Raw genomic sequence first — 12,413 nt, forward strand, 5'->3', positions numbered from 1 at the left:
CGAACCCGCTGGGCCGCCAGCAGCGCTGGTTGGCTGCCGCCGGTGGAACGTCCCCGGAATTCGCCGAGGGCGGCGGCGCGCGCGCCCTGCGTCGCGCTGGGCAAGCGCGGGGTTTTCGGACCGGGCGCTCTCCGGGGCTTAGGCCGGGGGAGCCTGCGCCCGCGGGCCGCTGCGGCCCCCGCCGCTTCCAGGGCTGGGTCTGCTGCGTGCGTGGAGCCGCGATGGAGGACTACGAGCAGGAACTATACGGAATCGAAGATGAGTTCGAAGACCAGTTTGCCTCCGAGCTGGAAGTCCTAGCGGAGCTGGAAGGTGGGTGGGATTGCGGAGCCCCAGGGGAAACGCGGAACCGGTGCCTTTCTGCGCGAGGAGAGCGCGGGGGCCCGCCGCCCTGGCGCGGCCCCGGCCCCGCCGGCATCCTTTGCCTTTGGGCACCCGCAGTCGGTTCTCACTCTCGCCCAGACTCTTCCGGGCCCCGGGGCAGTGACCCGATCCGCCTCAGTCTCCATCCGTAAAATGGGGATAACAATAATAGCGCTTCCGTCTCAAAGTTGTGGTAAAGTAATGCGGCTGCGGAGTCTCCTGTGTTATGGGCAAATTATGTTTGAGCCTCAGTTTCGTCCTCTGTTAAATGGGGATAATAATAGCGCCTACCTCACAAGGTGGTTGTAAGCGTAAAATAAACGGTGTAAACCTTAAAGCACCACCTAAATGTGAATTGTTACCATTTTGTGCAGCAACCTCGGGCCCAGCAGTTCGTCCCGCTCTCTGTAAGATGCATAGAAAGCACAGACACCAAGGAGCAAGATTTAAGTTCTAGGGACTCTCCATTCTTCTCACCTTTTGGAGTCTTTCCTCCCCGTGGGACATAGTACACTTGTACAGTGTGTAGTGCTGTACGAGTAACTGTGGCCTGACATTTGGAAGGAACCCTGGGTTTGGGCCCCCACTAACCTCAGTTTTCCTCATCTGTCAAACGGGGATCATAAAAGTTTGCACTAAGTCCTTCTCAAGGTATTTTGTGAGGAAAGCATTTTGCATGCTGAAAAACACTAAAGAAAATGAGCGGGGATTATTTATTGGTTACTTTTCCAGCTTTGCAAGGCCCTTCTCTGTGGCCAGTTTTCCTCATCTGAAGAATAATTGATGATAATCCTTGTACTACCCATCTTATAGGTCAGTGGTATATATAGAGGATCTTAGATGAATAAGGTAAGACAGGGTTTCTTAAAGTTTTTCCACTCACAACCCCTTTTTGCCCAAGAAAATTTTATATGACCCCCAAGTATATATATGTGTATATATATGTACATGTATACATATGTATATGTACATATGTATACATGCATATATACATATGCATATATGCATATGGTATTTACATATGTATGTATGCATGCATAGATGTATAATAGGTATGCAAATAAAACATTTGCTTTTAATAAATCATAAATTTTAAAACAATTCTTTGGTATACATATACTTTTATCATTTATTAAGGATGAGAGCAAGTTTTCATACTAATGAGATGGATGTGCTTGCTTATTTTAAATATTGGCAGAATATTTGATGCCCTTTATTGTCAAATTTTTTGTGACCTATAGTTTAAGAAGTTTTGGTATTAAAGGACCTTAGAGGCCATTGAGTTCAGTTTATCATTTTTCAGATAAGGTCATTCAAACATAAAAATGAAGTAACTTGCTTAGGATCACACAGAAACACCATAAATCAAGCCATAAAACACTTTAAAAACAAGCTGTTATGTTGTCATAACTGTTACACTATTTAATGTAAAAACTCATCATAGAATTACAGATATAGAATAGAAATAAATCATAGTTAGATGATATCTAGCCTAGTCTCTCCATTTTACTGGAGAGAGAAAGCTAAGTGTTTTACAAGTAATAATAATAATGGTGTGTATTTATTAAGCACTTTGCAATTTTTATTTCATTTGATTCTCATATTAGCATATAACTTTTTTTTTTTTTTAATTTAATAGCCTTTTATTTACAGGATATATGCATGGGTAACTTTACAGCATTAACAATTGCCAAACCTCTTGTTCCAATTTTTCACCTCTTACTCCCCCACCCCCTCCCCTAGATGGCAGGATGACCAGTAGATGGTAAATATATTAAAATATAAATTAGATACACAATAAGTATACATAGCATATAACTTTCATCATTAGATTAAAACTTCCTTGAAAGTGAGGATTGTCTATTTTTCCCCCCACATTGGTATCCTCAGCTCTTAGCATAGTGCCCATTACATTGTTTAGTCGCATCTGGCTCTTTGTGATCCTGTGGACCATGTCCATGGGGTTTTCTTGGCGAGGAAACTGGTATGGTTTGCCATTTCCTTTTCCAGTGCATTGAGGTAAACAAGATTCGAGTGACTTGTCCAAGTTCTCACAGCTAATAAGTTTCTGACACCAGATTTTGAATTCCAGTCTTCCTGACTTCCGGCTCAATGCTCTATCCACTGAGCTACCCAGCTGCATCATGTAATAGTAATTTAATAAATATTTATTGTCTGCTGACTATTTGATCCTTACAACTCTGTGAGATGAGTGTTGTTATGATCCCATTTTGTAATTGAGAAAACTGAAGCATAAAATAACTTGCCCAGGGTCACACAGTTAATAAATATTTAAGGAGAAATTTGAATTCAGGTCTTCTCCAGTCCAGGCCCAGTATTCTCAGTGCTCCACAGATGAGGAAAATGAGAACCATTTAAGTGGTCACATAGGTAGGGAGTGATAGACAGGATTTGAATCCAAATCCTTTAACTCCAAAGCCACTGTATAACTCTATTAGTTTTGTAGTCCCTTTACCCAGAAATGCCCCCTTTACTTCTAGCCTATGACAGTATTGCTTTTTTTTCTTCCAGAAGGTCGCTCTCTCCCGCCATCCAGAGCCTCACAACCCCAGAAGAACAAGCTGACATTTGAAGAAGCCATTACGTCTGGGGATGTCATTCCCTCTCTCATCAGCAGCCAGCCTCAACAGAATGACATTTCCCCGAGAAAAAACCATAAGGACGTTGGAGACAGCAGCTCCAAGAAACGGATCCTGACTGCTGACCTCAAGGAAAAAAAAGAAGAAAATGACCCTGAGTTTTTATTCTCAGAGGACCTCATACTCAGTAAGTTGGCCAAATCATCCTGCTACTAGAGAAGGAATCAGAGCCTATTAAATCACACGAACAGGCTCACCAAAAACTAAGAACATAATAGAACTAACTTGAAACTGGTAACAAATCATAGAAGAGATCTCAGAAGTCACTTAGATTAACTCTCCACATGAAACATAACATCCCTGAAAAGTAGCTGTCCAGCCCATATGCAGACCTCTCCATTAGCTATAGATTCTCAGCCCATTCTCCTTTTGTATAGAAAAAAAGTTGGCAATCTGGAGGGCCAGATACACCAGCCATCTATTTATACAGCCCACAAGCTAAGAATAGTCTTTACATTTTAAAATACATTAGGACTCTTTATTTAAAAAAAAAAACAAATGTAAAAAAAACAAAACAAGCCAGTCTAATATGTTTGTTGACTCCTCATGTAGACAGTTGTAAACATGGATAACTCAGTGGTCCAATGGGTAGAGTGCTGACCCTGAAGTTAGGAAGAGTTCAAATCCAGTCTCAGATACTTTCTAGCCATAAGTCTAAGCAAGTCACTTAACTCTTTTTGCCTCAATTTCTTCATCTGTAAAATGAGCTTGGAGGAGGAAATGGCAAACCATTTCAGTATTTTTGCCAGGAAACCCCTAAGCTGACGCAATTGAAAAATGACTAAACAACAATCATTAATTTTTTTTTTCCTAAACCAATAAGCATTTTTGGTCTTAATTGATATCTTTTATTTTAACATGACCTACATTTCCCATTTTGTCTCTTGTTCTCCTATGTTCAGAGAATCATCTTTAATAATGATAGCATTTACATTATGCTTTGAGGTTTGCAAAGTACTATATGCTACTTCATAATATCCTTAAAACAACTGGGAGAGGTAGGTGCTATTATTTCCATTTTATAGATAAAGAAACTGAGACATAGAGAGGTTAAGTGATTTGTATGCAGATTTGAACTTGGTTCTTCCAAGTTCAGGAATAAAAATGAAGAGGAATAAACTGTTCAACCAAACTAACTCACAAATCAGAAGTCTGATATGATACATCATGTTCTATACCCATTATCCCCTTTGTTAGCCACCTTGCATTTCTTTTTTAGGGTCAAGTTCCAGCAATCTTTTATTATAAATATCTCATGAGAATACAAAGACAAAATGATGTTTTATCCCTGTCAAGTCTAATGTATCCCCAATTCCTAGTTAATCCATAGCATGGTTTAGAAACCAACCTCATCGCTCTCCTCTGAACACACTTTTCTAAATCTTTCTAAAATGCAGCAAGAAGGCTGATATGATCATGACTAAAACTGAGCATATATCAAGTAACAGATATTACCTGGGACTATCACACTTGCCTTCTGGACTAAATATTTGTGATGAATTGGGCCTTTTAAGATCTCATTCGCTTTTTTGGGGGCTTTCTCATTTTAGGGCAAATCACATACTATTTCCAATTTATATCTAGAACAGCACTATCAAACTCAAAAAAAAAAAAAAAAAACCCAAACAATAGATAGCTGCATATTGGCTTAGAAAACCACATATCATTATCTATGTTCTGTTATATTTTTATTTATTTCATTAAATATTTCCCAGTTACATTTATTTATTTGAAACTTAAATACAAAATAGGAAAAGAAAAATTGTGCACAGTAGAATATGAGAGGATTCAAAATATGAGACAAATTTCATTTTTTAAAAAAAAACCTATATAATATATACTACACATTCCAAGTTACATTTTTAATCTAATTCTAGTTATTCTCAGGAGAATAGAATTTCAGGAACTTGGTACCCTGAGAGGTAGTTTCAGCTTTGAAAAGAGATTCCATATGGTCTTCCCAGGTGACAAAGGTGATTATCTAGAGAAGCTGAGGATGTTTGGGAGTGATATCCCTAAGCTTTAGAGTTCAACATTTTTAATGAATAGCTTTAGGAAGCTCTTGGATCCTGGTTCCACCCCTTTGACCAAAACAATACAAAAGATTGGAAACTAAGAGGCAACCCTAGAGAAATTAAGGAGCCTGAAACAAACAAAAAGAAATTAAGCAACTTGGTCCCCCTGTACAGGCTCCTTATTACTTCTACTCCCTGTCCCAACAGCTCCTAAGCCCAAGAGGCAGAGGTTGGATGTAGTCAAGAAGCTGACCTTTGGACAAGAGGAAGAACCAATCTATCCTGACTCCCCTCCCAAAGATATCACCCCACCCCTTTCTCCTGAGGACCACCAGGAGGCGTGGAATAACAGGTAGGTGTGAATATGGTCAGGTGGCTATCATGCAAAAAAAGCAAGGTATTTGTTAAGCATCTACTATACATCTGGCACTGTGTCCAAGACTGAGGATGCTGGCTGATTGGTAAGTGGTTGTCCTTCCTCCTTGAAGAAAAACAGAATGACATCATTATGTTGGAGTTGAGATATAGTATGTCTGACTGATCCATCAGACTAATGCAAGCTTGAAAGGCTCTACCATGGGTTGGGCACAAATAGTTCATTTGGAATAGAGATATCTCTAAATTTGCTCATCTCACATTTCTTTTGAACTACTGCAATTCTGTTTTGCTCATAAAACATGGCTCTAGTGATGCAAAAAGAGAATCCCTGTCCTTATGAAGCTTGCAGTCTAATGGAGGACACAACAGGCAAATAAATATGTACAAAACATGTGTATACACACACACACACACACACACACACACACACACCCTGAGAGGCAGTTTCAGCTTTGAAAAGAGGTTCTATACGGTCTTCCTATGAAGCAAAGGTCAGTGTGTGTGTGTGTGTGTATGTGTGTATATATATATATATATATATATATATATATATATATATATATATATTGAGAGAGAGAGGTTTTAACCTATATATAGGTTAAAACAGGAAATAATTAACAGGGAAGGCATGTTTGTGAGATGGAAAAAGCACAAGACTTACAGTCAGCAGCTCTAAACTCTGAACTTGGCTTAATATGATCACTTTGTGCCTCAGTTTCCTTTTCCATAGTTTTGATATTTGCCCTACTTTTAGAAGAGTAGGATGAGATGATGAGTGTGAAAGGTAGGAAGCATCATTGAACAGTAATAACGTTGCTGATCTTGGAGTCAGAAGACTGAATTCAAGTTACTGCTTCAATACTTAGTATTTGGATAACCTTGAATATAATCCATAATCTTTTGAACCCATTCCCTCATTTTAACAGTGGGAACAATAGTGCTTGTCCTACTGAACTCATGAGATTCTTGGGATGGAGCTCTTTGTAAATCTTAAAGTGTTGTATAAGTTAATTATTGATAATATTAAATATATTATTAATAAGTAGGTCATTCTCATTTTTTAGAGGAAAGTGGAAAAGTGATTTGCCGGATCATGTAGCAAATTAGTAACAGAACTTTAGTTTGCAATCTTATCCAATTCTTAGTACAGTGCTCATTCCACTGTACAAAATTGGGAAGTTGGTGACTGATATGGGACTGGGAGGTTTTGTCACTGGATCCTCAGACTTGCTCATCAGTATTTGTGCTTGTTCCCTGTGAATGCTATAGAGACTTGGACAAGCTTCTGGACCAAGGGCCCCTGGACATCAGTGATGTGGGTTTCCTACAGATGACACCATCTCCTTGTCGGAATAAGAAATTAATTCTGAAACGTCCCCCAGTCCTGGAGGAATATATCAATGTGACCTCTACCGATGGCACCAGGGTCTACATGGCGGTAAAAGATGATCCCTTGGGAGTAGGAGTAAAGGTAAGAAGGACTGGAGGGTTGGCTGAGCCTTCAGTGTTCTGTGTTCTACCCCTTGTGATATAGGCCCTGCCTTCAAGCAGCTTACCAGCTAAATAAAAAAAGTAGTCCATTTTGCCTGCAATGTGGGATACATGAAACTAAGTAGTATGACCTAAGACAAAAAAGGTAAGTTGGATGATGATGAGGAAGAAGAAGAGGAAAGAAGGAGGAGGAGGAAGGAAGAAGAAGAAAGGAGGAAGAGGAGAATAAAAATTAGTCTGATGGTTCCATGTATTGGGCTAGTACTCAGGTCTAGTATTTTAAGTTCAATTTTGGAATGAAATAAGACACTTAAAAGTCATCCAACAGTCCAGAAAAGGAGATTTACTTAGTCATAGCATTAAAAGGATATTCATCAAGGATACAACTCTCAGCTTGGGTACACATAGTATTCCCAATACACACTCACCTCCATATTGAAAGGGTCTGGTCAAGACGTTGGAACGTCAGTCAGGTGTGAAGGGCTTTCACTACATCTTGATGTACCCTTATTTATGGTACATTATACTTTATATTTATACCCTTGTATTTGTATATATCTTATATGTATGCCCTTATGTATATATTTGGGATGTCTTATATTTGTGTTCTTAGGTGACCAGGAAGCTTCTTTGACACGAGCCTTTTTGAATTTTAGCCTTCTAGTCCAGTCAAGTCTAGGAGCCAGCTTCCTTGGATTTTAGAAAAAGAATTAGCTTAGACCTTCATAACAAAGTGACAGTGAGTAGAAACCCTAGCCAATTACACCCCAGTTTTTAAGTTTTGGAAATATCTTAAAACTTTAAAGCTGAAGATATCTTAGAAATTAGTTCATTTGGGCACTCACAGCTATCTTTGTGCCCAGCATTATGCTGGCTGCTTCATTCAAATGTGCCTCCCTTTGTACAATAGGTAAAGTTTTTCTGAAAAGTTGTATATAAATTGAAACCTAATTTAAAATTAACCAGGATAGCTCATGATTTAAAGGAACATTCTTGTCTTAGGGAAGGAAGGGTTCTTGTGTAAAATTAAGTACTTTGTTCATACCAGTTTATCTTAGTGAGTTTGGATTTTTTGCCTAACTATGTGGCCTAATTAATTCCAGGATAAGAAAAGAATTTGAGCTATCTGTGGAACCTGCTTAAATAGGATTTGACCTGTGTTATCATTAGTCCTAAAGACTGCCTGCATTTTCAGTTCTTACCCATCACAGTGGCTTCCAAAATTCTGCTGTTAAGAGGCTCATTCTTTTGGCCCTATTAAAATACAAATGGTCAGAAGCATTGTTCATTAAACCCTTGATCTCATTCCCATCCATAGAGATTTGAATTATCATTCATTCTCTCTTTACATGACCAGGTATACTACCGGGAAGTGGAGGGTGTACATATCTGTGGAGGGAAAGGACATCTGGCGGGGAACACAGAGAGGAGGCCTGGAGATTGCCCCTGGGAGGGCATTTTATAAAAGTGCTATATCTACATACCTTGTTTCCCCCAGCTCTCCCAGTGTGATGCTGCCTGGCGTGGACATGGGCAACTCCATTTGCTGGGTATGCCCTTTTCTTACCTGAAGGAGCAGGTTGATGATGAGGTAAGGCTCCATGTCTGGTGGTTTTTTTGTGCTTAGGGACTCCTGGTTGGAGGAGGGAGAAAGATTGATGAAGCCTGATGAAAAAACAAAAGCAAAGCACTAGATCTGGAGTCCAAAGTTGTTTTTTTTTTTTCTCTTTTCTTTTCTTTTTTTTTTAATTGTTGTTTTGTTTCGCATTTCTAACATAACCAAGTCAGCCTCTCTGAGCCTATTTTCTCATTTGTAAAATGGGGATAATAATAATACCTTTTTAAGTTATTAATATTTAAAATGACTTTTCTTATATCACTGAACTGGGATGAAGGAGAAAACCTTGTAAATATTCATACAGGCTATAGAAATGGAAATTTAGTTGTTATTTTGATGTAGATATATGTCTCATTCTCTCTCTATGTGCTTGCAAAGTATTATTACAATGAGAGGTGTTTTTTTTTTTTTTTTTTTTGTCTAAGGAATCAGAGAAAAGATTAGAATCAAAGTTTCCCAATTCCTAACCAGATCTACTTTCTATAAAATAGTCTGTATTCTCTTTGAAAAATCTAGGTTGTAATCTGAAATGTAAATTTTTTGTTAAACCTACAAAATATGTTTTTCTTGTAGGTCTTAAAAGCATAATGTAATCCTAATTTCGTATGGTAAAGAAATAGCTGGGTTTGAACCTTTATCACTTAATGTCTATATATATATATAACTATATATGTCTATATAAAACAATAGAATTTATTATTTATATATAACACATATATATTATTTATATGTGATTCCTCTCCTCTGTTTGTTTGCAGCGTAGGCGGAAGGTTCTGGAAGCTTCACAGAAACTGACTGAGATGCTAAACAGGTGAGTTTATTCACTTTTCTTCCTGTTCTTTCTAGGGCAGCTAGGTAGCACAGTGGTTAGAGCACCAGGCCTGGAGTCAGAAGGACTTGAATTCAAGTCCATTCTCAGACAGCAGCCATGTGACCCTGGGCAAGTCACTTAACCCTGTTTGTTTCAGTTTCCTCAGCTGTAAAATGAGCTGGGGAAGGACATGGCAAATCACTTGAGTGCCTTTGTCAAGAAAACTCCAAACAGGATCACAAAGAGTCAAATGTGAAATGACTGAACAACAATAACTGGTCTATCTAGGAAAGACTTTGCTTCCCAACACTCTTACCCTTCTGTGAATTTTACACTACTGACACTGGTTCTAAAGTCCCTTTTGTTTGTTGCTTCCCCAGAAGGAAGTACCCTCCTGTTCATGTGAGGGTCTTAGCCTAAAGCTGAGTCCCTATAGATAATCCCACTAACTAGCCAAATTCATGCTCTGGTCAATGTGTAAGAAAGTGTAGATAGCTTACTATAGTACATTCCCACCACTAGAAACACAGCATCTGGGCCTTATCCTACTGTGAGACAGTTAAGTCATGATAGATTTTAGAGATGAAGGGCACCTTAGAAATCATCTTTGAAATCATCCATCTGTCTCCTTTTACAGATAAAAAGATTGAGACCTAAAAAGGATCACTGATTTGCTCTTAGTCATACATACAGTAAATATCAGAAATGAGATTTGAATTCAGGTCCTTTGACTCAAAATCCAGCAACTTTTCTTCTAAACTGTACCAGAATGCTCTATTTGCAGACAATATGATGATTTACTTTAAAGAATCTGCGATGGAAACTGAATGTAAATCAAATGTACAAGATTCACTTTATTTTTTCATTTCTGTTTTTTTTTTTTTTCTCTTGTGGTTTTTCCTTTTTGTTGTGATTTTTCTCTCCCAAAATGATTCATAAAGAAATGTGTATTTAAAAAATTAATATAAATGTATAATAAGAAAAAAAAGAATTCTAGAAATCAATGAACAAATTAATCACAACCGATTCCATCAATAGAAAGACATACAGTGAAACACACCAAAATCCTCAAACTTTCCCTCTATTGCTAACGAGACCCTTTAGGAAGAGATTTTTTTTTTTCCTGAGACAGTTGGGATTAAGTGACTTGCCCAGAGTCATAAAACTAGAAATTGTTAAGAGTATGACTGTGAAGTCCTTCTGATTTCAGGACTGATGCTCTATTCACTGCATCACCTAGCTTCCCCTGAGATTTTTTTTTAAATAGTAGCTTTTTATTTTCAAAATATATGCAAAGATAGCTTTCAACATTCATCCCTGCAAAACCCTATGTTCCAAATTTTTCTCTTTCCCTTTCCCTTACTTCCTCCTCTAGATAGCCAGGATTCCAGTACATGTTAAATATGTGCAATTCATCTATACGTACCTCCACATTTATCATGCTGTATAAGAAAAATCAGACCAAAAAGGGGGAAAAAATGAGGAAAAAAAAAGCAAGCAAATAACAACAAAAAAAGGTGCAAACACCATGTTTTGATCCACCTTCAGTCCCCACAGTCCTTTGCCTGGATTCAGATGACTCCTTCTATCACATATCCATGAAACTGACCTGAATCACTCTATTGCCAAAAAGAGTCAGGAAGAGATTAAAAAAAAAAAATTTCATTCATAATAAAAATTAACCTCTCTCCAAGAACTCAGGACTTAGGTGAATAGAGTTAGAAAACAATCTTCACAGCAAAATAGGAAAGCTTAAATAATCAGAGTGATGTTCATTGTTCATAGTTGGGTTGTGATGAAAATGACAATATTATATAATGATAATACACTAGTGTACAGCTCTAGGGACACACCAAATGTTACCAGTGAGGGGAAAACTGCATCCCTGTGCTATAAGTAGGAGGCAGTGTGGATGTAGAGTGTTTGATGCTCACCTGTTGGTATTATGTTGGTTTTCAGGCATCAGGGGGCCAGTGAACCCGAAGGGGAGACCCCAGAAATGGGGGATGGTGTCAGTAGAGCCAGAGGGATGGAGGAAGAAGAGGAGAAAGAAAATCAAGACTCTTCCCAGCACAGCCTCTGGGTCGACTTATTCACCCCTAGGCACTACAGGGAGTTGCTCAGTGATGATGTGAGTTTGTATTCCAAAAAGCAGAATTGGTTTCTTCATCACAAAAATTGTGTGCATGTTGGGAGCTTAGGGGTAGAAGTAGAAAACAAATTTAACTGATGTCTTGCTAGTTCTAGGAAGATTATCTAGTAGAATGATGGCCACTGGCTTGAAGGGAATTGAAAGGTGGATATTTTACAGGTTAAAGGAAAAGCTACTGATAAATCCAGATGGCCGAAGGAGGTTCGATCATAGAGTCATGGATAGAGCTGGAGAGGACCTTGTTTAAGCCCCTCATTTTTTAGATGAAACTCGGGTCCTGAGCAATTCAGCAACTTGTCTGTGGTCACATAGCAAGTCATTGGCAGAGCCAGTTAAAGCAATGTAATTGTTGTTAGTGATAAACATTTCCTTCAAAATAATTGAAATGTCCAATGAAAAGGCGTTCTGGTGAGCTGCCCTGATTGGAGAAGCCAGCTTTTGGGGTTCTTTGTAAAATTTAATCTTTCTCCAGGCAGCCAAGAGCAAGAAAAATCAAACAGTGACCTCTCTGGAAGCAGAGATTGGCTGTACTCAAATCATTTGGCTTGGAAACAGTGCTGGAGAGAGTCTGAATTCATCTTTACCACTAATTGGCTATGTGCTCTCTCTGGACTTCAGTTTTCCCATCTGTGAGATTAAGGGTTAGATTAGGTAATCTCTAATAGTGGCTGAGTGGCTCCATAGTGCACAGAGCTTTGGGCCTGGGTCAAGAAGATTCATCTTCCTGAATTTAAATCTGATATTTCCCAGCTGTGTGATTTTTAGCAAGTCACTTAAACCTGTTTGCCTCAGTTTCCTCAGCTGTAAAATGAGCCGGAATAGAAAATATCAAACCACTCTAGCAGATTTGGCAAGAAAACTCCCAAATAGAGTCATGAAGATTTAGGCATGATATTCCAATAGACTTGTTTTTTTGGGTTTTCTT

At 38.6% G+C, this 12,413-nt stretch overlaps 1 protein-coding gene across 3 annotated transcripts in view; it reads left to right on the forward strand.

Annotated features, from left to right (window-relative positions):
• Positions 1–104: 104 nt before the first annotated feature.
• CHTF18 (chromosome transmission fidelity factor 18) overlaps positions 105–12,413 on the forward strand; it is a 52,294-nt gene continuing 39,985 nt past the window's right edge. Inside the window, exons 1-7 of one of the 3 annotated variants that reach the window (XM_031945738.1) lie at positions 105–312; positions 2,896–3,150; positions 5,246–5,390; positions 6,686–6,887; positions 8,406–8,498; positions 9,284–9,336; positions 11,296–11,467. In XM_031945738.1, the coding sequence (XP_031801598.1) occupies positions 222–312; positions 2,896–3,150; positions 5,246–5,390; positions 6,686–6,887; positions 8,406–8,498; positions 9,284–9,336; positions 11,296–11,467 (1,011 nt within the window). In that variant the 5' untranslated portion in view covers positions 105–221. The remainder of the gene's footprint in view (positions 313–2,895; positions 3,151–5,245; positions 5,391–6,685; positions 6,888–8,405; positions 8,499–9,283; positions 9,337–11,295; positions 11,468–12,413) is intronic. The other 2 variants (XR_002769539.2, XM_012543221.3) reach the window with 2 other exon arrangements.

The sequence above is a fragment of the Sarcophilus harrisii genome, chromosome 1 (genome assembly GCF_902635505.1).
Source record: "Sarcophilus harrisii chromosome 1, mSarHar1.11, whole genome shotgun sequence".
Taxonomy (NCBI): domain Eukaryota; kingdom Metazoa; phylum Chordata; class Mammalia; order Dasyuromorphia; family Dasyuridae; genus Sarcophilus; species Sarcophilus harrisii.